Source organism: Hemiscyllium ocellatum, chromosome 12 (assembly GCF_020745735.1).
Source record: "Hemiscyllium ocellatum isolate sHemOce1 chromosome 12, sHemOce1.pat.X.cur, whole genome shotgun sequence".
In the NCBI taxonomy this organism is placed as follows: Eukaryota; Metazoa; Chordata; class Chondrichthyes; order Orectolobiformes; family Hemiscylliidae; genus Hemiscyllium; species Hemiscyllium ocellatum.
Genome location: NC_083412.1, coordinates 80074707 through 80099316, shown reverse-complemented (window position 1 = coordinate 80099316; position 24610 = coordinate 80074707). Strand labels below are relative to the sequence as shown.

Below are 24610 nucleotides of genomic sequence, written 5' to 3'. Positions count from 1 at the left end.
GGACAGGTCATGAGGGTGGTGCTGAGCTGGAAGGTTGGAACTGGGGTAAGGTGGGGGAAGAGAAATGAGGAAACTGATGAAGTCCACATTGATGCCCTGGAGTTAGAGGGTCCCGAGGCGGAAGATGAGGCATTGGGTGGTAAGGGAGTAGCGATGGAGGAGACCCAGGACGTGCATGTCCTTAGCAGAGTGGGAGGGGGAATTGAAATGTTCAGCCATGGGGCAGTGGGGTTGATTGTTGTGCGTGTCCCAGAGATGTTCTCTGAGACGCTTTACAAGTAGGTGTGCTGTCTCCCCAATGAAGAGAAGACCTCGTCAGGAACAATGGATACAATAAGTGACAATGGTGGATGTGCAGGTGAAACTTTGGATATGGAAGGCTCCTTTGTGGCCTTGGACAGAGGTGAGGGGGGAGGTGTAGGTGCAGGTTTTGCAATTTCTGTGGTGGCAGCAGAAGGTGCTAGGAGGGGAGGGTAGACTATTAGGGGGCATGGATCACACCAGGTAGTTACTGGAGGGAACGGTCTTAACAGAAAGCGGATAGGGGTGGGGATTGAAATATATCTCTGGTGATGGGGTCTGTTTGTAAGTGGCAGAAATGTCGGTGGATGATGCGATCTATACGGAGGTTGGTGGAGTGGAAGGTGAGGACCCAACGGGGGTTCTGTCCTTCTTGCGATTGGAGGGATGGGCTTCAAGGGCAGAGGTGTGGATCCTGGATGAGATGTGTTGGAGGGTATCTTCAACCACACAGGAGAGGAAAGTGCTGTTTTTAAAGAAGGAGGCCATCTGGTGTGTTCTGTGGTGGAACTGGTCCTCCTGGGAGCAGATGCAGCAGAGATGGAGGAATTGTGAATAGGGGATAGCATTTTTGCAGGAGGCAGGGCGAGAGGTGATGAAATCCGGGTAGCTGTGGGTGTTGTTGGGTTTGTAGAAAATGTCAATGTTGAGTCAGTCGTTGTTGATGGAGAAATTAGATTAGATTCCCTACAGTGTGGAAACAGGCTCTTCGGCCCAACAAGTCCACACCGACCCTCCGAAGAGTAACCCACCCATCTCTGAATAATGCACCTAACAACTATGGACAATTTAGCATGGCCAATTCACCTGACCTGCTCATCTTTGGAATGTGGGAGGAAACCGGAGTACCTGGAGGAAACCCACGCGCAATGTGCAAACTCTACATTGACAGTCGTCCAAGGCTGGAATCGAACCTGGGACCCTGGCGCTGTGAGGCAGCAGTGCTAACCACTGAGTCACCGTGCTGCCTCCAGGAAGGGAAGAGAGGTGTCAGAGATGGTCCAGGTGAATTTAAGGTCAGGGTGGAATGTGTTGGTGAAGTTGAAGAACTGTTCACTCTCCTCGTGGGAGCACAAGTTGGTGCCGATAGTCATCAATGTAGCAGAGGAAAAGGTGGGGAGTGGTGCTGATGTAACTCTGGAAGATGACTGTTCTACGTAGCCAACAAAGCGATAGGCATAGCTCGGGCCCGTGCAGGTGTCCAGGGCTACCCTTTTGTTTGGAGGAAGTGGGAGGATTCAAAGGAAAAAAGGTTGAGGGTGAGGACCAGTTCAGCCAAACGAATGAGTGTGTCAGTGGAAGGATACTGGTGGCGACGTCGGGAGAGGAAGAATTGGAGGCCCTGGTCATGGCGGATGGAGGTGTACAGGGACTGGATGTCCATGGTGAAGATGAAGCGTTGGGGATCAGGGAAATGGAAGTCTTGGAAGAGGTGGAGGTCGTGTGTGGTGTCCCAAACATATGTGGGAGTTCCTGGACCGGGGGAATAGGATAGTATTGAGGTACGTGGAGATGAATTCGATGGGGCAGGAGCAGGCTGAGACGATGGGTTCGGCCAAGGTAGTCAGGCTTATGGGTCTTGGGTAGGAGGTAGAATTGGGCGATGCGGGGTTCCTGAACTATGAGCTTGGAAGCTGTAGGTGGGAGATCTCCTGAGGTAATGAGGTTATGTATGGTCTGGGAGATGATGGTTTGGTGATGGGGTGGTGAGGTCATGGTCAAGGGTGTGGTAGGAGGTGACTTCGAATTGGTGCCTGGCTTCGGCAGTGTAGAGATCAGTGCACCAAACTACCACTGCACTCTGCTTGTCCACTGGTTTGATGGTGAGGTTGGGTTTGGAGCAAAGGGAATGGAGGGCTGACTCTGATCTCCAGCAGCTGCAGTACTTACTTTCTCCCTGTGAGGCAACTGATGATGCAAAGTTTCTCCCAAAATAAAACTATTTACACAGAGGTGTTTTTGTTCAGTAGTGTTCAGGTCACCTAGCAATGTCAAAACTGAGGCTTAAAAAGGACTGTGCAACCATCAACAATCAGTCTGAGTTCCACAACAGCCATTTGGGGATCATGTCAAACAGTTTGGGAAGCTGTGCCTGAGATGTTAGTTGGCAGCATTTAGTCCATTTTTAAGGTCTACCTAATATAAGGAAAAACTGCAGGTACAAATGGGATAGCTGAGGACAAAATGCACTTAAAAATGTGGCTATTATTATTGACTCCATTGTTGGGTAACCTGTTAGATCTGTTAGTGAGCCACATGCTGTGCTGAGATATCAATAGGCTGTAAGGACACCAAAACAGATTTGCCTGTTCAGATCGCACACACATGTGGCAGAGCACGAATATTGGGGAAATGTTTAAAAAGTGGTAGTATCGACTAAATTATACCTTGTTTTCCCTTTCCAAGCGCGCCCCCCCCCCCCAAAAAAAAGTCTGCAAACTCCACAGTACAAATAATTTTGTCATTACTAAGATGGACATTCTGGGAGGTCAGATAATTACCTTCAAACAATGTAGGATGTTCAATGAACATCAACGATGGATGTTCAACCATCTTGTATTTGTAGCTGAAATTTCAACAGAAGTGAAACATTTTGGATTTATTCATTTAATATAAAATGTTTTTCCAAAACTGTCACTTTTTATATTCATTTGGTATTCTGTGATCTGTATCAATGCCCATACTGTTATTATATGGTTTTGCTCAGTTGCCTAGTTAAAAAAGGTACCATGTATCATGTAAATTTAATAAAGCAATAAGTGACATGATTTTCTGGACTATTGTTGACCTCTGTTGCATCTCAGTGATGTTTAATTTGAATTGCATCTTGTACTCAGGCCGGTTTGGTCAAACCAAAACATGTTTATTTATCATTTGAGGTCAAAAGCAGGATCGTTTCACAACTTGTATTTCAGTTCATTGCCTGGAAACATGGCAAAATGCAAGACCAGAAAGCACAACTGTCCTGTGTAGTCACTCTCAAAAATCTTAATTGTCTGCTTCACCAAGTTTGCTTTGCTGCCAATCTTGAGAATAAATTTCATTTTCTGGGTGCTAGGTCCCAATTTTCAAAGACTTAATGTTGGAATTTCAAAAATTCTGAGTGTACCAATTTCTGTTTCTGTTTTAAGTGTTCCAGGTAATTGGTATGTATGACTACATTGCACAGAATGATGATGAACTTGCATTTGCCAAAGGACAGATCATCGGTGTTCTCAATAAGGACGATCCAGATTGGTGGAAAGGGGAGCTCAATGGGGTCACTGGTCTCTTCCCATCTAACTACGTGAAGCTAACAACTGATATGGACCCAAGCCAGCAATGTAAGTAGCTGATAAAAGTTTATTATCTAGTCAGTAAGGAACATGCAGCATTGCTGTGATTCTGCTGTGCTGCTGCATTTAATAGTCTCTTTGAAGACCTTCTGTAAAGCAGTTTTTTTTTCCATTCCCATCCTTTTTTATAGCATGCACATTTTTATCATTTGCCTCATGCTGTACATGCCCGACTCATTTCCTAGCTTGAATTTGCACATGTTTTGTTTGCTTATGTGTTGTGTTTTCCTCCTTTTTCTAGGATCATATGTTGCCCATCCCCCACTCAGGCTTGAAAGTCCTCAAAGAGACCCACTATCCCATATCACTGCCAGAGGGATGATGGGAGATGCAGCCTTGATCATGTGACTTCTGCATGATCATCAACTGGCTACTGACTAGAAGAACACTGCAGAGCAGTTTTACCTCATTTTACTTTAGTTGCGTATAGTCCTAGATAATTTTAGTTTAAGTTTATTAAAAATTTTTAAAAGGATAGTGGGTCCTTTTGTGGCTTTTGCTGCCCCCAATTTATTTCTGCACCTGTGGAAAACACTAGTTTTTTTTGAAAATCAACCCTTTAAAATTAGGACAAACCAATTTTTTTCATTTTAAAAAATTAATTTTAAATGCCTGCATGCTTTTGTCTTGCAAAATGACCCACTATCAAGGAATGCTGCATGTGGTATTAACTCTTCAGTATGTCCTCCTTCAAAAACATTTTTTAATTCAGCAGCCGTTTATATTTAATAAATATGTCACTGTGTCCAGTATTAAAAATGATGCAAGTCATAGCCATTGTGTGAAAGGCGAAGTGTTTCTTGAAGGGGTTATTGATACAGTTCCATCCAAGTGTTGTTGTGATAATCCTCAATTAATCTTCCTCAGTATATTAAGCTTTCATCGGCCAATTTCAAATAAAATGTCAAGATAACAACTATGATGTCTTAAAAATGACGTAACATCAAGTGCAAAACAAATGTATTCTGTGTTGGAGTCCCTTCATTTAAGTTTGCTTCTGCTTTTCAACATGGTAAAATGGTCATTTGAACAAACAATTCTTGACAAGAAAGAATGTATAGAAATACTATCCAATTAACTACAGTGTTTACAAATTGTAATCTTTTAGTGCATTGTATTTATACAAATTAACAAACAATGGAGCTTTTACTTAGAAATGAGACATAAAATTCGATTACGTTCTGTGGCTCAGTTTATGTCACCATCAGGTGCTGTAAGTATGAGGTTAAATACATGCTGAAAGCTTATGTTCCCTTTAAAATTAGCAATTGTTTCAGGATTTTTTAATTCTCTGCAACATCATTGTTTCCTAAAACAAGCAGTCTAAGTAGTGTTTGTTTCTCATGAGGCTTTTGGGTAGTGCACAAAACAACTGAGGCTCAAATTTGGTTTCATTTGTTTGTGGAAGTATTTCATTGTTATAAATATAAAGTATATATAAATATATATGGAATGACCGGTGTTAAGAACTGGTTATCACATGCATTCTTGAACTACATGTACAGGTAAAAAAATTAAAAGCTCCATTTTGAAATTGACTAATGTGTCTGTTTCTTTATCATGTTTAACTAAAACCAGTACTGCATTGTTCCAGAGACATCAAAATTGTGTTAATGACTATTTGTTCTAATCCTTTTAGTACTTGGAAAATCTATGCACTTTAAATTTCCATCTAAACTGGAATATTTTTTGTCTTTTAATTTTTAAATCATTTAAATCTTCAGAGAGGCAATTTGTTTTAATTTACTTTTTTCTGGGCTGAAATTTGGGTTGATTTTGAATTGAAAAAAGAATGCCAGTATAATATCTTGTAATTATTTGAATCATCTTTTGATAACTGCCAAAATAACTGCCATATGTCAGGTGGAGCAATTGCTCCTCTCAAGCATTTTGAAGTATAATAAGATCTTTTTAATGTGTTTTGAAAATTGTACTATATATCTTTCAGTAAAAATTGAACCAATCATGTTGAGTTAGTTTGCAAGAGACTTGACCATGCAACTGTCAATACTGTTCTGTAATTATCTATAAACCATTGCAGTTGAGACATTGTGCCTTGCCAGGAAACTGTCATCAATGTAAACTATCTAATTTTTTCTTGGTGTGCTGGTTGAATTTAGGAATTTCCCACCTGAAGAATGTGGCTTAAATACACCTTGAATTCACATATTATGATTTTTAATGGAGTGCAAATTGCTTATGATGGTGGGATCCTCTTACCAGTCAGTGGCTTGGGATGGTCTTGATCCCTCTTCTGACCAGCACCCAACACTATATCTTACTACAGGAAAGAAGAGTGGGCATGTTTTCAGCGTTTCAATGTATCAAAGATTTAGTGTATCAAAGCTTAAACTTCAAGAACTTCATGCCTAATTTCAAAAAGTCCTTTTAGTTCCTGCAGTCTGACATCATTTAAATGGATGCTGTCCATTAACGTTGTATCTGAACATTTTATCAGAGCTGGCAATGGAGCAACATATTGCTTTCTGTCATCAGAATCTGGTTCATTTTTCTTTTGAGTTTTAAATCACAGTTGATTATTTAAAATGACCAAACCTCAACATGGATGGATTTAAACCCAAAGACCAAACAATTGTAGTAATGTTTCTGTGAAATACTTGATACTAATTTAAAATTAATTTCCCTCAGTATATATATATATATATATATATATTACTTAACATTAAAGACATGCAATGACTGCATGATGTAAGTTTGGTGTAGATTGCATCAAGGTGTTGCTTACCAGTTCTATAAGAGTTGCGAGCTTTCCTCTCTTCTGATGGGATATTTATACCTGATATCAGTATAGTTAGCAAATGGTTTGTGAATGTTCGTGACTAAAATTTTACATCTTGTTTGAAATCTAGTTCTAACTATCTGCCAAGTAACTATAAGCTAAACTCCACGCCTGTACCATTTGATCACTTTCTAGTGCTAAAAGCTTGCAGCACAGGAGGCATGTAGTCTGTCTGAATACTAGTTGCTGACCTTCCTATTTAGTGGAACTGAGTAAATTAAACTAATCAAAAAGCTAGACCACCGATCTAGCAACAATAATTATTGAATACAGATAACTGAGCTATTTTTTAAATCGCCAGAGTTACTTAAAATGAATAGTAAGTGTTATAATTCATTGGAGATTCATCTTTAAATATTTGGAGATATTTAAAACGTTTAATGTAACAAGCCCACTAAAATCAGCATAGTTCAAACTTTAGTTAATAGATAAAAGGCATTTTAAATAAGGTAAATAAGTCAAGACAAAGATGTGCCTTGCAGGTATAAGCATTCTCACTACTTCCTGCTATAATGTAGGCCAAGTGTGAGTGAAGTCTGTCTACCTCATGTTTCTTTTGCAGGACCTTTCACTGACCATCCAATTATTTAGGCTCAACATTTGCATCAACCAACAGCTACATTCCATCTCAAGTTCTTGAGTATGTTTATCATTCACAATGCACATCTTTATAATGCCTTCTATATCTGTTATGACAATAAGCTGTCAGAATCCCCAGAGGTCTCCTTTACTGACTCCTTCAGATAGTTTGATGGGCACTGGCACCACAGTGCTGTTCCATTGGGTGAGAGTTATGCTTGTGTTCTCCTTGAATGAATTCTAAATGTTGTGAACTGTCTAAGAAAAAGCACACTGAAAATGTGTTGCTGGAAAAGCGCAGCAGGTCAGGCAGCATCCAAGGAGCAGGAGAACCGACGTTCGGGCATGAGCCCTTCTTCAGGATGCTGCCTGACCTGCTGTGCTTTTCCAGCAACACATTTTCAGCTCTGATCTCCAGCATCTGCAGTCCTCACTTTCTCCTAAGAAAAAGCATATACTGCTTCAACCCCACTTCAATTATCTTTCTATTTATGCTTCTTAACTGTTCGCCCCCAGGTCAAATGTGCATTTCTTGGAGCCTAATCATGTCACAAGTCAGAAACCATGAACAGACTTTAAAAATCCTCATCAGCCAACTTTGTTCTTCAAGGCTCTGTGAACAAAAGAAAAAGTCTTTTCCCAGTGCATGGGTCGTCACCAACAGTTGCAGAAGCAATTCAGTGCATCACTAAATTTGCATGTACAAATGCTTAACATTGAAGCCTCAGACTTTGGTGTTTGCTGTCATTAAATTGGTAGCTTTGGAGTCATAATTCCAGAGAAAGCCAATCAACTTACAGCATTGAACAATCAGTGTATCATTCAGATCTATGTATAATTTTAAAAATGCTTGTCAATGCAGTTTGTGTACACTAAGCAGCCTGCCTTCATTTCTGAAGATGCTCTTCTTAAATTCTGGAGTGATAAAACAACCTTTCAACAGTGAGATTATTCAGTCTACTTGGAACGTTCTTTCCAATGAGCTTTCATCAAACCATGACTTGCCTTTGCTTTTTGTTCTCTTTAGCTTTGAGCACTTAAGTTTAGACATTGTCTTTACAATTGGCCAGACAGCCTGGACTACCTAGCAGTTTATTCTTGTCTTGTGTACTTGTGAAGGCACATCGAACTTGATTTCAAAAATCACTGTTTCTCAAATCCCTCATGGACTCCAACCCTCTCTATCTTTGTAATCCCCTACACTCCTCTGATCTCTACACTCCTCCAATTCTGGCCTCTTGTACACTCCCAATTTTCTTCACTGTGCAGTTGGCAGCTATGTGAAGCATTAACTCTGGAATTCCCACCCAAAACTTCTCAGTCTTTCATTTAGCATGTTTCCTCTCGTGGCCCAGAGCAGTCCTCTGGGCCTTAAATACAAGTTATTGTTGTTGAATAGAAGCTGTTGGAGATCATCGAACAATCAAACATATAAACAGAGATTGTTGCTTCTACAATGAAAGAAAAGTGAGTGGATTGAAAAGGTAAATCAGTTCATGAAAGTGGTTCTTCATGGAGAGAAGGCCTGACCCACCAGAAGGTGCTACAGATATTTTGAGGCAAAGGCAGAACAGGTTTAAGCATCAGAGGATCAGTAATTTTGGAAAATGATGCAAAGCTGAAGTACGCAGAAGCCAAATGAGTCAATGCAATGAAGCAATTTAAGGATCAAGCCAAAAAAAAGATATTTCAGGAACCAGGAAATGATGGTTGTAATGGACAAACAAGACAACATCATGCCATGAGCACCTGAATTTTCTTTAAATATTATGAAGAGGGATGATTTGGAAGATGGCAAAATGGTCAGTGTATGGTCATCCAAGATAAATCAGATCTCTGTGTGGCATGTGGTTTGATAGATCAGAATTTTTATTTCTGCTGTTTGGTAGATTTCTATAAGTTCTCTCTGCCTGGAGATTGCTATAAAGTCAACCCCCTCACTGTGGAGATTTCTGATTACTGTTACCCCACCAGGATGACTTTTCTTCAGAGCTCAACCTGTTGGTGGCCCCTGACAATCGGTTTCTGTATCGTAAAATGCAGTTTTGTGAACATTCAGCAAGTAACTTGCCAGATAGCTGATTAAGTTATTTGACTTAAGTTCTAAGCAAGCATATAAAGGTTGTCTGAGTGCACTTTCCAAAATAGTTTTTTGACCTCTGTTAAATCAAGCAGTCAGCTTCAAGAATTGAACTTACATTTTTATTTTACTGTCACTTTCAAATCCAAGCTTCGAAATAATAACAATTTATGATAAATACAAATCATGTCATCTCCTCTTTCCACCATCTCTTCTCTCCCCCTCCCCCCCCCCCCCCCCTCCACACCACCACCCCCCCACACCACCACCACCAATACATGTAAATTTAAAACATTTTACATTTTCTATCCAGCTTTGTTGTTGTTTTTGGTACTAATGATATTTAGTTTGAGTACAATTATTTTCAGAATACTTATTCTATAGAAATGTTTTTATTTGCAAGTTTACTTTTCTCATTTTTAGCTCTTGACTGCTGTGGGGTTTTTTTTGCTTGGGTTGGTATCATTCTGAAACAGAGGCCAAAAGTGTCATCTGTGAACTTTACTTTATAATTTGTTTGTTCTATTAAATTCAGGGGTGCTCTCACTTCCTGTCCACATTAGGTCAAAAGGACTGAATCATGTGGGCTCATTAGGAGCATACCAAGAGGCAAACAGGAACAAAGGAATTCTTTATCCAATTCATCAGGATGTTTGTGACAATGAACTCTAATCATAAAGTCATAGTCATAGAGTCGTATGGACCCTTCAGTCCAACCTGTCAATGCCGACCATAATCCCAAACTAAACTTGTCCCACCTGCCTACACTTGACCTATATCCCTCCAAGTCTTCCAAATGTCTTTTAAACTTTATAACCAAACCTGCATCTATCACTTCCTCTGGAAGTTCATTCCACACACGAATCACTTTGGGGCATTTTTTTTTGTCTAACTCAATGTTATTTTTTTCCTATATTTCTCCTCTCACTTTAAAAGTATGCCCCCTAATCGTGAAATCCCTCTCCTTAGAAAAAAGATCCCTGCCATTCACCTTATTTATACTCCTCCTGATTTCATAAACCTCTATAAGGTCACCTCTTCTACCACTTTCTTTAAAGTTTCCATCTTATGCTCCTTGAGATGGTAGCTTATCACCCAAGACACAATTTGTTTTATTCAAAGAATATTTGCTTCTTCGAAAAATTGTGACATATAATATTGATTTTTTTTTTCAAATAATCTATATCTTGAGGAAAAAGTGCTAATTTTCCCACCACCATTTTTGCAGCAATGTCACTGAATGGCATTGCATGTGGAAATCTTATTGAAGCATCTCCTAATTCTCAAAGGATACTAATTCCTAATCTTGGTTTTAGGCAGGATAATCACACAATCCCTTATGATTCTATTAAATGGCTTTTGATAAGTCAGTGTTAGAATTAAAGGTGCTGATTGAGTTTCTCATTACTTGACACATGTCCACTAAATGTCCCCACATTTTTATATAATGCTGACCAATAATATTACTCCAATATTTGTTCTGATTTAGTTTGAGTTTGATTATAGCTCAATTTTGCATCTGTTTGATGTATTTTTGCTGAAGAAAATAAACTAAGCATGCCATCCTCATACTCTTTCTCTTTAAGTTTCTGAAATTGTGTCCAATAACCAAATCTTCAAGTCCTCTCTCTTTCTGTAGATGACTCCTTTTCCTGTCTAATTCAATGAACTTGAGAACTACTCACAAGACAGTCAGGAAACAATCCTGGATGATCTTCCTGTAACATGTCAGTTTCTTTTACTTATATTGATAGCTCCATCGGCCTAAATTTATTTTTGAACCTCAAGGTCCATTCCTCAAGAAAAAAAAATCAATTCCACCTGTAGGGATTTGTTGTATAACTCTTGCCATAACCTCTCCTGTACTGTGTCATTCTTTAATCCAATGCCATGTATTGGGAGGGTTTTGTAACCTCCAATTAACATCATCATTAACCTCGCTGGAAAACATTGTTCATCAGCTAGCATCAGTGACTGATCTGTTCCAGTGTATCTCAATATCTTCATTGGTTTGTCTCCTTGAGAAGATTTGGGGAACATCTCTCATCCTGAAATAAAGTTTCCGCTGGTCTGATTCACTTTATCAATCATTGATGAAAATTTTTTTTCCCTGAGTCACTTCTCCCTACTGCGTAATAAAGGCGCCTTCTCTACCTCCTCCTACTGCTAGACTTTAACACATTTTCTTTAACTGGTGCACTCTTTTCTGAGGACCCATTTGGCTTTTCAACTTCTACAACTGATCTCCCATTTAACTTGGAGCAATTGGTTTTAATGCATTCAGACTTACTGCAAAAGAAACAAATTATTTTGTTTATGTCACTTTTAGGTTCTAGCCTTTAATATTGTGATATCCTTCTGTTTGCTCCCCAAAAACTCAGATCTTTGCTACCCCAGATTTCTGAATGTGTGTGTGACGTATCATGGATAGCTGGTAGGACCGCTGCTTTTGATTTTTGCTATTCATCCAAATCTCCGGGTTTTCAGTATACTACTTATGAATACTTACAATTTCTCTCATTCTCAAACTTTTTCACTAACTGCATCCATTTTCCCCCTGTCTGCTGTAGTCATGTGATTTTTTTTCTTGTAGTGCAACATTTTTATTGATTGCTTCGCAGCTTGCTCCTGAAACCTAAGATTACTGCTCTGTTAGCAAGCTCTGCAGATTCCCCTTCTGATAAGCAGGTCTACACATTCTTACCTGTACCTGTCAAAATACTAACATTCAAATCCAATCATTGTTTGGCCATTTCATTTTCTTAGCCGTCTTTACAAATTAAGTGAAATGTCTTTTGATTCCATCCTCCTGTAAATTTGGGGACTTGCCTGCAGATTTCTAGTTAAATCCCTCATTGGATTCAGAAACCATATTCAGAGACACAACTTGTTTCTTCTTGTAATCTGAGCTTTTCTCTCGCCAAGTAACATCTGATTACATTTTTTTTGGTGGTCAAGCTTTTAAAATTACGTTTCTCTTTCAATTCTTTTTCCTTCCTTTACATTCTGCTTTTCATTTTCCTCCAATTAATTCCTCTTACTTTCTTTTTTCCTCTAAATTAAATTTTCTCATTTCTTATTTTTCACTCTCAGAAGTTTCTTGTATTTAATTGAATCTTGGTTGCTATCACTTTCAGGTTCTGACGAAGTGTCACTGGACTCAAAATATTTAACTGCTTTCTACCTAGTGATGCTGCCAGACCTGCTGGCTTTCTGTAGCAATTTTAGTTTTTGTTTCAGATCTTCAACATCCATTCGTTTTCAGATATTCGTCCTTGCAATTCTATACGCTGAGTGATCACTAAGCATCTCATCTTTTCAGAATCTTGCTTTTGATTCTCTTCCAGTTTATCTGTTGATTCTGCGTCACCTTAGTCAAAGATTTGAAATAATCCAATGTTGCGTTTTGTAGTCTTAGAAAAGTCTTAGCAATGGACAAAGCCATTTTGAAATTCTGAATCCATACAATAAACTGTATAACCCCAGTTTTATGACCAATATTTACAAGGTCTCACCCTCAAAGGTTCTCAGATCTCTCTTAAATGCAATGTTGTTTTAGATCCACCAGACTCCTCACTTTATAATCCCAGTTGATGGCAATTCTGGTCAAGTCAGATTCCAGAGTGAAACCAGGCGTGCTGTATTAGTTTTGCAATTTTCTTACATATTTGCTGAACATATTCACAACAAGCTATCGATCTTTTAATAGAAGAACAGACATCTATTGCATGAGAGTGAATAAAATAATTTGACAGTACTTCACTGGGATTAATATTACTCTATTCTATGAAATAATCCTTTCTAACCCTTGGACTGCTGAAGCGACGTAAAGCTTCTTTTCAGTTCTGATAGCCTGAAGACATAAAACAGTACAGTACAGGAACAGGTCTTTTGGTCCACCATGTCTGTGCCGTGATATTGTTGTTCTAAACTAATCCTATCTGTCTGCATGTGGTCCATACCCCTCCATTTCCTGCCTGTTCATGTGTCTGCCTCAATGCCCCTCAAACGTTGCTATCATATCTGCTTCTGCCTTCTCCCCTGGCAGAGTGTTCTTGGTATCATGCCCTCCAGGGTTTGACTTTTCTGGCCTGGGAAAGAATCTCCAACTATCCACACCCCTCATAGTTTTGTATTCTTATGCCAAGATCCCACTCAGCCACTGATGCTCTACCGAAAACAATCCAAGTTTGGCTGTCCTCTTGTAATGAATGCACTCCAATCTAAGGCAACATTCAGGTGAACTTCTTGAGCACTGTCTCAAGCCTCCACATTGTTCCTATAGTGCGGTGACTAGAACTGTGCACAGTACTCCAAATGTGGCCTGACTAAAGTCTTCTGCAGCTGCAGCATGACTTGCTAATTTCTAGACTCCGTGCCCTGACCAATGAAGGCAAGCATGTTGTATGCCTTCATTACCACTATCCACCGGTTTTACAATTTTCAGGGAACTATGGACTTGGACCCCAAGATCCCTCTGTATATCCATGACCCTAAAATGGACCCTGCCATTTTCAGTGTGCTGTAGTTTTGCATTTGATCTCCCAAAATGCATCATCTCACTTGTCTGGATTAAAGTCCGTCTGCCATTTCCCCCCCAACTACCACCTCACTTTCCAACTGATCGATATCCTTCGTCACTATCCACAACTCCTCCAATTTTCAATTTTCTGGGGACTTCGCTACCTTAAAGATTTTCAAGACATCAGCACCATGTGGTGATGGAGAGTTTTTTTTTGAACTGGAGACCTGTTACCAGCAGTATGCTACAAGGATTGGGGCCGGGTCCACTGCATTTTGTTATTTATATAAATGATTTGAATGTGAATATAGGAGTTATGGTTAGTAAGATTGCAGATGACACCAAACTTGGTGGTGCAGTGGACAATGAAGAAGATTCTCAGATTACAACAGGGCAAAGATGTTGTGAAACTTGAAAGGGTTCAAAACAGATTTACAAGAATGTTGCTGGGGTCGGAGGGTTTGAGCTATAGGGAGAGGCTGAATAGGTTCGCGCTTTTTTTCCAATGAACGTCAGAGGCTGAGAGGTGACCTTGTAGAGGTTTATGAGATCGTGAGCATGTGACTGATCAAAAAGAGGAAACTGAACACATTGAGGCTTTATCAGCTTACTGCAGAGGTGAAGTATTAGAGAAAGTGCACAATCTATTCTTTATCCTGGCCCTTTTACGCATCATCTGTTTCCTATGTGTCAGAGTCTGCAGCTCATGTATCAAGTTTATCAGCTCGCTCGGAGCACAATGAAGTGGAATGGAGCCATGTCAGCTTTGGGGATTACCCAAGGAGAAAAGGATTGTAAAGAAGTAGCAAAGGTCACAACCCTTTCATTCTAATGGTCAGACTTTTACTCATGTTCCTTAACGTATATTTTAAGCAGAAACGTTGCAGGTTTAAGATGCCAGCCTTTTTAACAGAACTGCAAACGTCAAGACAGGAGACTTGTGCTCAGCAATCCAGCAAAACCTTTTCTTTCCGGCCAGAACACTTGTGTTCCTCGTCCCCATACTGCTCCTGGGCAATAATCTCCATAAGCATGCAGTTTGCCTTTGTAGAAATGCAGACAACACCTAGCAATGTCTCACTTTGTTGCTCTCAAACAGCATAATTGGAGTTCTTGCAGTCAGGGATGTACATCATGGAAACAGACCCTTTGGTCCAACTCATCCATGCTGACCAGATCATCCTAGATTAACCTAGTCCCACTTGCCAGCACTTGGCCTATTTCCCTCTAAACCCTTCAGGATTTTTTTTTAAATGTTTTAATTGTATTAACTTTAAAGAGGGGAAAGATTTAAAAGGGATCAAAGGGGGAACTTTTTCCAAATAGAGGGTGGTGCATGTATGGAATGAGTTACCAGAGGAAGTGGTGAGGCTGGTACAATTATCACATTTAAAAAGCATCTGCTTTAAGGAATGATTAAAATTCTGACCATCAGAATGAAAGGGTTGTGACCTTTGCTACTGCTTAACAGTCCTTTTCTTTCCAAAGCTGACTTGGTTCCACTCCAGTTCGTTGTGCTCTGAGCGAGTTGATAACCTTGATGTATGAGCTGCAGACTCTGACACATAGGAAACAGGTGCTGTGTAAAGGGCCAGGATAAAGAATAATTTGTGCACTTTCTCCAACTCTTCACCTCTGCAGTAATCCGATGAAGCCACATCCGATGTTTAGTTCCCCTGTTTTGATCAGTCATAAGCAGGTGAATTGGCCATGCTAAACTGCCCGTAGTGTTAGGTAAGGGGTAAATGTAGGGGTATGGGTGGGTTGCGCTTCGGCGGGTCGGTGTGGACTTGTTGGGCCGAAGGGCCTGTTTCCACACTGTAAGTAATCTAATCTAATCTAATCTAAAGTCTCCTGTAGTCAACCGGGATGTTGGATCTTTACAGGGATGCTTTACAAATATTCCCAAATTGTTTCCACTGTTATTTTAGGAGATCCTATCTTGACCAAATTCCAAACAGTGTGACGTTTCTGGTATCAGGCATATGAGTTACCAGCCCTACTGAGAGGTGCTGGCTTTAAGTGACTTGTGCTTTGCTGCTCGAGTTGGCCTGGGAGAGGAGACTACTAGTGAACCATGATTCTTTCTACTTGACTTCATCCTGCACCACCGGTGGTACATCTCTAGGACTTTGAGGTGTCTGCTTTAAGTTGTTCAAGTCTTCGAAGTGTGAACAAGCATGGGATCACTGCTGCTTGGTAAACCATGTTTTAATCATGGTTTTGAAACATGGTTCTCAAATACTCTTTATCCACAGTTAGCTGAAGGCTGAGGTGTCACAGTAGAGGCTGAGCTGAACTTTGTTAGCAATGTCTGTCTTCACCAAGAGGAGGCCCTCAATGTATGGAAGTTGGCTCATATTTTTCTCAGGTAAAAGTGAGGATGGCAGATGCTGGAGATCAGAACTGCGATTGTGGTGCTGGAAAAGCACAGCCAGTCAGGCAGCATCCGAGGAGCAGGAAAATTGATGTTTCAATGAGGTTTGTGAGCCAAGGGGGTGGGGAGATAAATGGGAGGGGATGGTGCTGGGGGGGGAAGGGGCTGAGAGTGGGATATGCAGATGAAGGTGGGGTGAAGCTCATAGGTTGGAGAGGAGGGTGGGGTGGATAGGTGGGTAGGAAGATGGACAGGTTAAGGGCAGTGCTGAGTTGAAAGGTTGGATCTGGGAAAAGGTGGAGGGGAAGTGAGGAAACTGGTGAAATCCACATTGATCCCATGTCTTTGGGTCCCAACGCAGAAAATGAGACATTGTTTCTCTAGGCGGCACTTAGTAACGGTTTGGCGATGGAGGCGGCCCAGGACCTGCATGTCCTTGGGGAAGTTAACGTGCTCAGTCATTGGGGTGTTGGTTGATACGAGTGACATCTGCCCCGTGGCCGAACACTTCAACTCCCCCTTCCACTATGCCAAGGACATGCAGGTCCTGGCCCACCTGCATTGCCAGATGCTTAGAGGAAGAACACCTCACCTTCTGCTTTGGGACCCTCCAACTGCATGGGATCAATGTGGATTTCACCAGTTTCCTTATTCCCCCCCCACCCCCACCACCACCGCCTTATCTCAGATCCAACATTCCAAGTCGGCACCGCCTTCAAACCTGTCCATCATTTTTCCCACCCATCCGCTTCACCCTCCTCTCCAACCTATCACCATTACCCTCACCTTCATCTACCTAAACCACTCTCAACTACTCCCCAGCCCCACACCTCTCCCATTTATCTCTCCACCCCTTTGGCCAAAATGTCTCATCCCTGATGGAGGGCATTTGCCTGAAATGTCTATTCTCCTGCTCCTCAGATGCTGCCTGATCTGTAATGCTTTTCCATGCTCTACTCATATTTTTCTCAATCTTGTGTTGATTTAATCACGCTGCTGTGCTGTGGGAGCTGTTTGGAAATCAGTTTCCAGGTATTTGGTGTGAGACGCATTTTCTCAATCTAGACCAGTGAGCCTGACGTCGGTGGTGGGCAAGTTGTTGGAGGGAGTCCTGAGGGACAGAACGTACATGTATTTGGAAAGGCAAGGACTGATTAGTGATAGTCAACATGGCTTTATGCGTGGGAAATCATGTCTCACAAACTTGATTTAATTTTTGAAGAAGTAACAAAGAGGATTGATGAGGGCAGAGCAGTAGATGTGATCTATATGGACTTCAGTAAGGCGTTCGACAAGGTTCCCCATGGGAGACAGATTGATTGATTAGCAAGGTTAGATCTCACGGAATACAGGGAGAATTAGCCATTTGAATATAGAACTCGCTCAAAGGTAAAAGAGAAAGTGGTGTTGGAGGGTTGTTTGTCAGACTGGAGGCCTGTGACCAGTGGAGTGCCACAAGGGTCAGTGCTGGGTCTTTTTGACTTTTTGTCATTTACATAAATGATTTGGATGCAAGCATAAGAGGTACAGTTAGTAAGTTTGCAGATGACACCAAAATTGGAGGTGTAGTGGACAGCGAAGAAGGTTACCTCAGATTACAACAGGATCTTGATCAGATGGGCTAATGGGCTGAGAAGTGGCAGATGGAGTTTAATTCCGATAAATGTGAGATGCTGCATTTTGGGAAAGCAAATCTTGGAGAATTTATACATTTAATGGTAAGGTCCGAGGAAGTGTTGCTGAACAGAGACCTTGGAGTGCAGGTTCATAGCTCCTTGAAAGTAGAGCCGCAGGTAGATAGGATAGTGAAGAAGGCGTTTGGTATGCTTTCTTTTATCGGTCAGAGTACTGAGTGCAGAAGTTGGGAGGTCATGTTACGGCTGTACAGGACATTGGTTAGGCCACTTCTGGAATATTGCGTGCAATTCTGGTCTCCTTCCTATCGGAAAGATGTTGTGAAATTGAAAGGGTTCAGATAAGATTTACAAGGATGTTGCCAGGGTTGGAGGATTTGAGCTGTAGGGAGAGGCTGAACAGACTGGGGCTGTTTTCCCTGGAGTGTTGGAAGCTGAGGGGTGACCTTATAGAGGTTTCCAAAATTATGAGGGGTCTGGATATGATAAATAGAAAAGGTCTTTTCCCTGGGTTCAGGGGGTCCAGAACTAGAGGGCATAGGTTTAGGGTGAGAGGGGAAAGATATCAAAGAGACCTTAGGGACAGCGTTTTCACACAGGGGGTGGCACGTGTATGGAATGGGCTACCAGAGGAAGTGGTGGAGTTTGGTGCAAGTGCAACATTTAAAAGGCATTTGGATGGGTATATGAATAGGGCTTGGAGGGACATGGGCAGGTGCTGGCAGGTGGGACTAGATTGGTTTGGATATTTGGATGGCATGGAAGGGTCTGTTTTCATGCTGTACATCTCTATGATGTACATCTATGACTCTATGATATGCAATATAAATGATAGTGAAACCAATGACAATTTCTTTTTGAACTTGATCTTTGTGCACTGATATTTCCTATCAACTCTCAATACAAACATTGCAATGTTGAAAATGTAGAATTTTGAAAATTTACTCTTGAATGTAAATCAAATTGAACTATGTATTCTTCTCAACCATCGTTATTCCATGGCACAGCTCTCTGTCAAACAGTGTGTTAGAATTTTGTATGATGGAAACTATTTAATTTTCCTTTTTTCTGTGTAGGGTGTGCTGACTTACATTTATTGGACATGCTAACTCCTTCAGAGCGGAAGCGACAGGGCTATATCCATGAGCTGATTGTCACAGAAGAAAACTATGTGAGTGACCTGCAGCTAGTCACTGAGGTAAGATGAAGTTGTCTTGTGAGCATGATGGATCTCTTCATTTTCAGGCTGCGCTAATGGCTCAGCCAATCCTAAATTCAATCATCCACTGTCTGCTATGTTTGCTGGAATTACCTGGGGTAGCAGGTTTTTTTTTACTGCCCCTTGAATGGGCAAAAGGTTAGCCAGATTTCCTGCTCTTCTCAATTCCCTGGTGATGTCTCCAACTTAGTCCGCTTCTCTCTCCACAGATGCTGCCAGACCTTTGTCCAGTACTTTGTTTTTATTTCTGACTTCTGACATCCAAAATACAATAAAGTTATTAAAAAGATATTGGTTTGAATACCTGCTGAGGACTGGGATTTAAAAAGAAAATTCTTGGGTTGCCAAGGTTGCAATTATTTCCCAGCCTAATTAATGCTCAGAAGATGGTGGTGGTCGTCCTAGAAAATAACAATTAATTGTAATAATTAGCTAGCTTGGGAATATGAGACATTGTGAGTTGCCTTTTTTGTAGGACTACCACAATTACGTATTGGCCAGACCAAGTTGGAGGACCAGCTTTTTTTCCCTGTCTGTGCTAGAGAAAGTGTTGAGTCTAAGATAATCCAGCAACTATTTTTGGAATTACCTCTTAAATTACTATATTTATTGAATTTTTTGGCAAAAATCACATTTGAGATCTCAAGATTACTGCTTCAGTGTTGAAGCTGTTACAATATCTTTGGCGGTTTACGTTCTTTTTGAAGTTTGGAAAGCAGAACTATGCACAGTACTATAAAACTGAGACGTGACCAAGGTCCTGTAAAAACCGAATGTTCTATACTTATGTCAGTTTCTCTACATTTGAAATCCATATGCCAGGAATTGTGGTGCTTCTTGAGCAATGTTAATTACCTTACTATTCAACAGTGCTGCTTTTAATAATTTGTTTTCCTATGTCCCAAGAGATTTTTTTTTAATTTTCTGAGGTTAGCTGATGTTTTTGTTTGTACCAAAGTGCATCACCTCACAATTACCAATGTTCATGCTCATCACAGTTTAACTGTTTTGATTGTAATTTTTACAGTGTCAACTTGTAATATGTTACATTATTCCTCTGTGGCCTATAAAGCCAAGTTTAATATCATTGGCAAGTTTTGATATTGTGTTACCTGTTGAAATTATTCACATGTAAATTCAATTTAAAGAAAAATGCACCGATATTTGCAGAACCTCACGTTCCTAAGTGAATAATAATCGTTGGGAAAATTTTACAATCTGCAACCAACAAGCAAAATCATTACTTTAATCTGTTCTACCCATAGGGTGAACTTCTACTTACAGCCTTTTGAATGATTTTGTTATCTTGCTTTACTTATCATGAAAGTTTCATTTTCTCATACATTTTTTTGTTGTTGTTAATAATCTACCTTGTTTCATTAGGTCTTTCAGAAACCTTTGCTAGAGTCTGATTTGCTGACAGAGAAGGAAGTGGCCATGATTTTTGTGAACTGGAAAGAGCTCATCATGTGTAATATTAAATTGTTGAAGTAGGTACATATACTGACAGTTGATAATTCCTGTGTCTAGTTCCTTCACTGCCATCTTTACAGTCCCCTTGATATTGGTGAACACGATGAGAATTAATTCAACCTGGTTTTGATGAATAATTATGTTGCAAATGAGCTATTAGGGATAAATATCATAATATGATACCATTTTTAAATTAGGTTTGAAAGCGGTGTATTTCTGTCTGAAACTGGCATCTTAAATATAAACAAATGAAGCTGTGAAGCAAGTTGGCTGTAGTTAATTGGGAAACTATATTAAAATGTATGAGTGTAGGTGGGTAATGGCTAGCTTTGAACAAATTAATTGTGGTTCGCAACAAGAAGGTCACCTCAGAGTACAATGGGATCTTGATCAGATGGGCCAATGGGCTGAGGAGTGGCAGGAGGAGTTTAATTTAGACAGATGTGAGGTGCTGCTTTTTAGAAGAGTAAATCAGAGCAGGACTTAATGATGATGTCCTGGGCAGTGTTGCTGAACAAAGTGACCTTGGAGTGCAGCATCATACTTTCTTGAAAGTAGAGTTACAGGTAGATAGGATAGTGAAGATGATGTTTGGAATGCTTTCCTTTATTGGTCAGAGTATTGAGTATAGGAGTTGGGAGGTCATGTTTCAGCTGTACAGCACATTGGTGAGGCCACCTTTGGAATGCAATGTGCAATTCTGATCTCCTTCCTATTGGAAGGATGTTGTGAAACCTGAATGGGTACAGAAAAGGTTTACAAGGATGTTGCCAGGTTTGGAGGATTTGAGTGACAGGGAGAGGCTAAATAGGCTGGGGCTATTTTCCCTGGAGCGTTGGAAGCTGAGGGGTGATCTTCTAAATGTTTTTAAAATCATGAGGGGCATGGGTAGGGTAAATAGAAAAGGTCTTTTCCCTGGGATGGTGAAGTTTGGAACTAAAGAGCATGGGTTTAGGGTGAGGGAGGAAAAATTTAAAAGGGACCAAAGGGGCAACTTTTTCAGAGGCTGGTATGTGCATGGAGTGAGCTGCCAGAGGAAGTGGTGGAGGCTGATACAATTACAACATTTAAAAGGCATCTGAATGGGGATATGAATAGGAAGAATTTAGAGGGATATGGGCCAAGTGCTGTCAAATGGGACTGGATTAGGTTAAGATATCTGGTGAGCATAGACGAGTTGGACCGAAGGGTCTGTTTCCGTCCTGTACATGTCTATAACTCTAAATATACATTATGTTGAGGTGCAAAAACCCAGCAGGCAACGTTGTCTAATAGTAACTATCAAGATGAATTTAAAAAATGAGAAAAGAAATTGCAGGAGGAACTCAGCAGGTCTGGAAGCATCCATACAGACAGAAACCAAGTAATGTGTGAGTTCAGTATCAGACTCCAAGCATTAATTTTATCAACATGCCCAGGGTTAGAGGACATTGCGGGGTGGACAGGGCTGAGTTTCCAGTGCCTTAGAGGGCTTCCTGGCATCAACTGACTTTATTCCTTTTTTTTATTGAGATTTTTTAAGAGGTGGAAACAACTGAGCAGTTTGCTCAGACATTTAAGAGAGTAGTTAAAAATCAACCACCTTGTCGTGTGTCTGGAGTTGCGTGTAGGCCAGAGCAGGTAAGGCCAGATTTTTACAGCCATTGATGTGGTTTTAAGGTCATCTAGCACAGAAGAGTCCCCTAAGCCAATCATTACACTCTTTTTAGCTGGATCTCAATTGCAAGTCCAGTGACAATACCACTGTGCACTTGCCTCTCCCACTTAAATCACTTACTTATGCCTCAGATCAATGTGTAATTGTGCGATTTCATAAGTTTCATAAAGTTAATTGAGTTTATCACAATAATGCAATGGATTGAGTTGGTTTACAACAGAATACTGGCTTATTTCTGGCTGATAATGCATATCTCTTGTTTTGTTCTGTTCACTGAAATTATTCTTCTGATTTTGGTCTTCATACTGCACAATGAGCTACCAAGAGTCATTGTTTATTAACCTTTGCTCGCCACTATCCTCTATGTATGATCAGAGGCATCATGAACCCTAATGGTTGTCCACATAGGAGGAGCATGTAATCAATCTCAGAATTGCTAGGTAGTGCATGCCCAATTCCTGATTAGTCTCTTTAAAAGTAGTAATTGTCTTACAGATATCACTTTTACTTCCTTACAAAAAGATGTTTTGCAACTGATCACAATTTAACAACGTATTTCCATACTTGCTTAATTGCTGTGGGTCTAATACTTAGTGAAAAATGACTCCATTCTACACGGTGTCTGGGCTGTAGTTGCTCATAATCTACACCAATGATCTTCAATATGGGAAGCAAATTTAATTTGTTCAAGTTTGCTGATGACACCAATGAAAATGACAGTTGTGGGGAAATTGGTCAGAGCATTGAGTACAGGAGTTGGGAGGTCATATTGTGGCTGTACAGGACATTGGTTGTGGGATATTGTATGCATTTCTGGTCTTCCTCCTATCGGAAGGATGTTGTGAAACTTGAAAAGGTTCAGAAAAGATTTGTAAGGATATTGTCAGGGTTGGAGGATTTAAGCTATAGGGAGAGGCTAAATAGGCTGGGGCTGTTTTTCTGGAGCGCTGGAGGCTGAGGGGGTGACCTTTATAGAGGTTTTTAAAATCACGAGGGGCATGGATAGGGTAAATAGACAAGGTCTTTTCCCTGGGGTGGGGGAGTCCAGAACTGGAGGGCATCGGTTTAGGGTGAGAGGGGAAAAGTTTAAAAGGGACCTAAGGGGCAATATTTTCATGCAGAGGGTGGTGCGTGTATGGAATGAGCTGCCAGAGGAAGTGATGGAGGCTGGTACAATTGCAACATTTAAAAGTCATCTGGATGGGTATGTGAATAGGAAACGTTTAGAAGGATATGGGCCAAGTGCTGGCAAATGGAACTAGGTTAGGTTGGGATATTTGATCGGCATGGACAAGTTGGACGGAAGGGTCTGTTTCCGTGCTGTACGTCCCTATGACTTTATTTGTATTTAATTCAAATGGTTGGACCTTGAAATTGAAAAGTTTCATGTTGAATTCACTGATCGTGTTGAGTCAGGTTAAGTAGACAGTTTTTAAAGTTTAATAACATTTCATTGATGCGAATGAGTATCAACGCACTCATAAATATTATGGATATGATAAAAATAGATTCTCTCTCAGCTGATATTTTATCCAGTAAACAATAACAGTTAAAATACAATTTTAGTTTATTTATTTGCTGCAGGGCATTACGGGTGAGAAAGAAGATGTCAGGGGAGAGGATGCCTGTGAAAATGATTGGTGACATATTAACAGCGCAATTGCCTCACATGCAGCCATATATCCGATTCTGCAGCTGTCAGCTTAATGGAGCAGCACTGATTCAACAAAAAACAGATGAAGTTTCAGAATTCAAGGAATTTGTTAAAGTAAGAGTTCATTGTATTACCATTGCACAGCAAAAATGATCTACAAGTTAGCTTTTATGTGAACCTGTGATTTTGTTCAGAAAATAATTCAGCAAAGCTTTTTAAACTAGGTAGCACCCATATCTCTGAGAACATTTTTACCATGGACTTGGAAGCTTAGCTCCTGTTATTCTGACTAAATTTCCTCCCTTTCTGTCAAAAAAGATTATCTAGTTATTGATTAATTTGTTTTTTATGATATATGCAATTTCTGCCATGCTTACCTACATAGCACTGACCATAATGTAGAAAAGATTCCAGTTCTATTCCACCTTTCAACTTATACACTGAATGGTAAGGTCCTGGGGAGTGTTGCTGAACAGAAAGACCTTTGACTACAGGTTCATGATTTCTTGAAAGTGGAGTCACAGATGGATAGGATAGTGAAGGTAGTGTTTGGAATGCTTTCCTTTATTGGTCAGAGTATTGAGTACAGGAGTTAGGAGGTCATGTTGCGGCTGTACAAGACATTGGTTAGGCCACTGTTGGAATATTGCGTGCAATTCTGGTCTCCCTCCTATCAGAAGGATGTTGTGAAATTTGAAAGGGTGCAGAAAAGATTTACAAGGATGTTGCCAGGGTTGGAGGATTTGAGCTATAGGAAGATGCTTTACAGGCTGGGGCTGTTTTCCCTGGAGGCTCAGGGGTGACCTTATAGAGGTTTATAAAACCATGAGGGGCATGGGTAGGATAAATAGACAAAGTCTTTTCCCCAGGTTGGGAGAATCCAGAATTAGAGGGCATACGTTTAAGGTGAGGGGAAAGAAATAAAAGGGACCTAAGGGACAACTTTTTCACACAGAGGGTGGTACGTGTATGGAATGAGC

At 40.5% G+C, this 24610-nt stretch overlaps 1 protein-coding gene across 2 annotated transcripts in view; it reads left to right on the top strand.

The window, feature by feature from the left end:
- itsn1 (intersectin 1 (SH3 domain protein)) overlaps positions 1-24610 on the top strand; it is a 195047-nt gene that overhangs the window by 152562 nt on the left and 17875 nt on the right. The window contains exons 30-33 of one of the 2 annotated variants that reach the window (XM_060833763.1): positions 3432-3623; positions 18704-18825; positions 20230-20336; positions 23561-23744. In XM_060833763.1, the coding sequence (XP_060689746.1) occupies positions 3432-3623; positions 18704-18825; positions 20230-20336; positions 23561-23744 (605 nt within the window). Of the gene's footprint in view, positions 1-3431; positions 3624-3876; positions 5156-18703; positions 18826-20229; positions 20337-23560; positions 23745-24610 lie in introns of those variants that run through there. The other variant, XM_060833762.1, reaches the window with a different exon arrangement.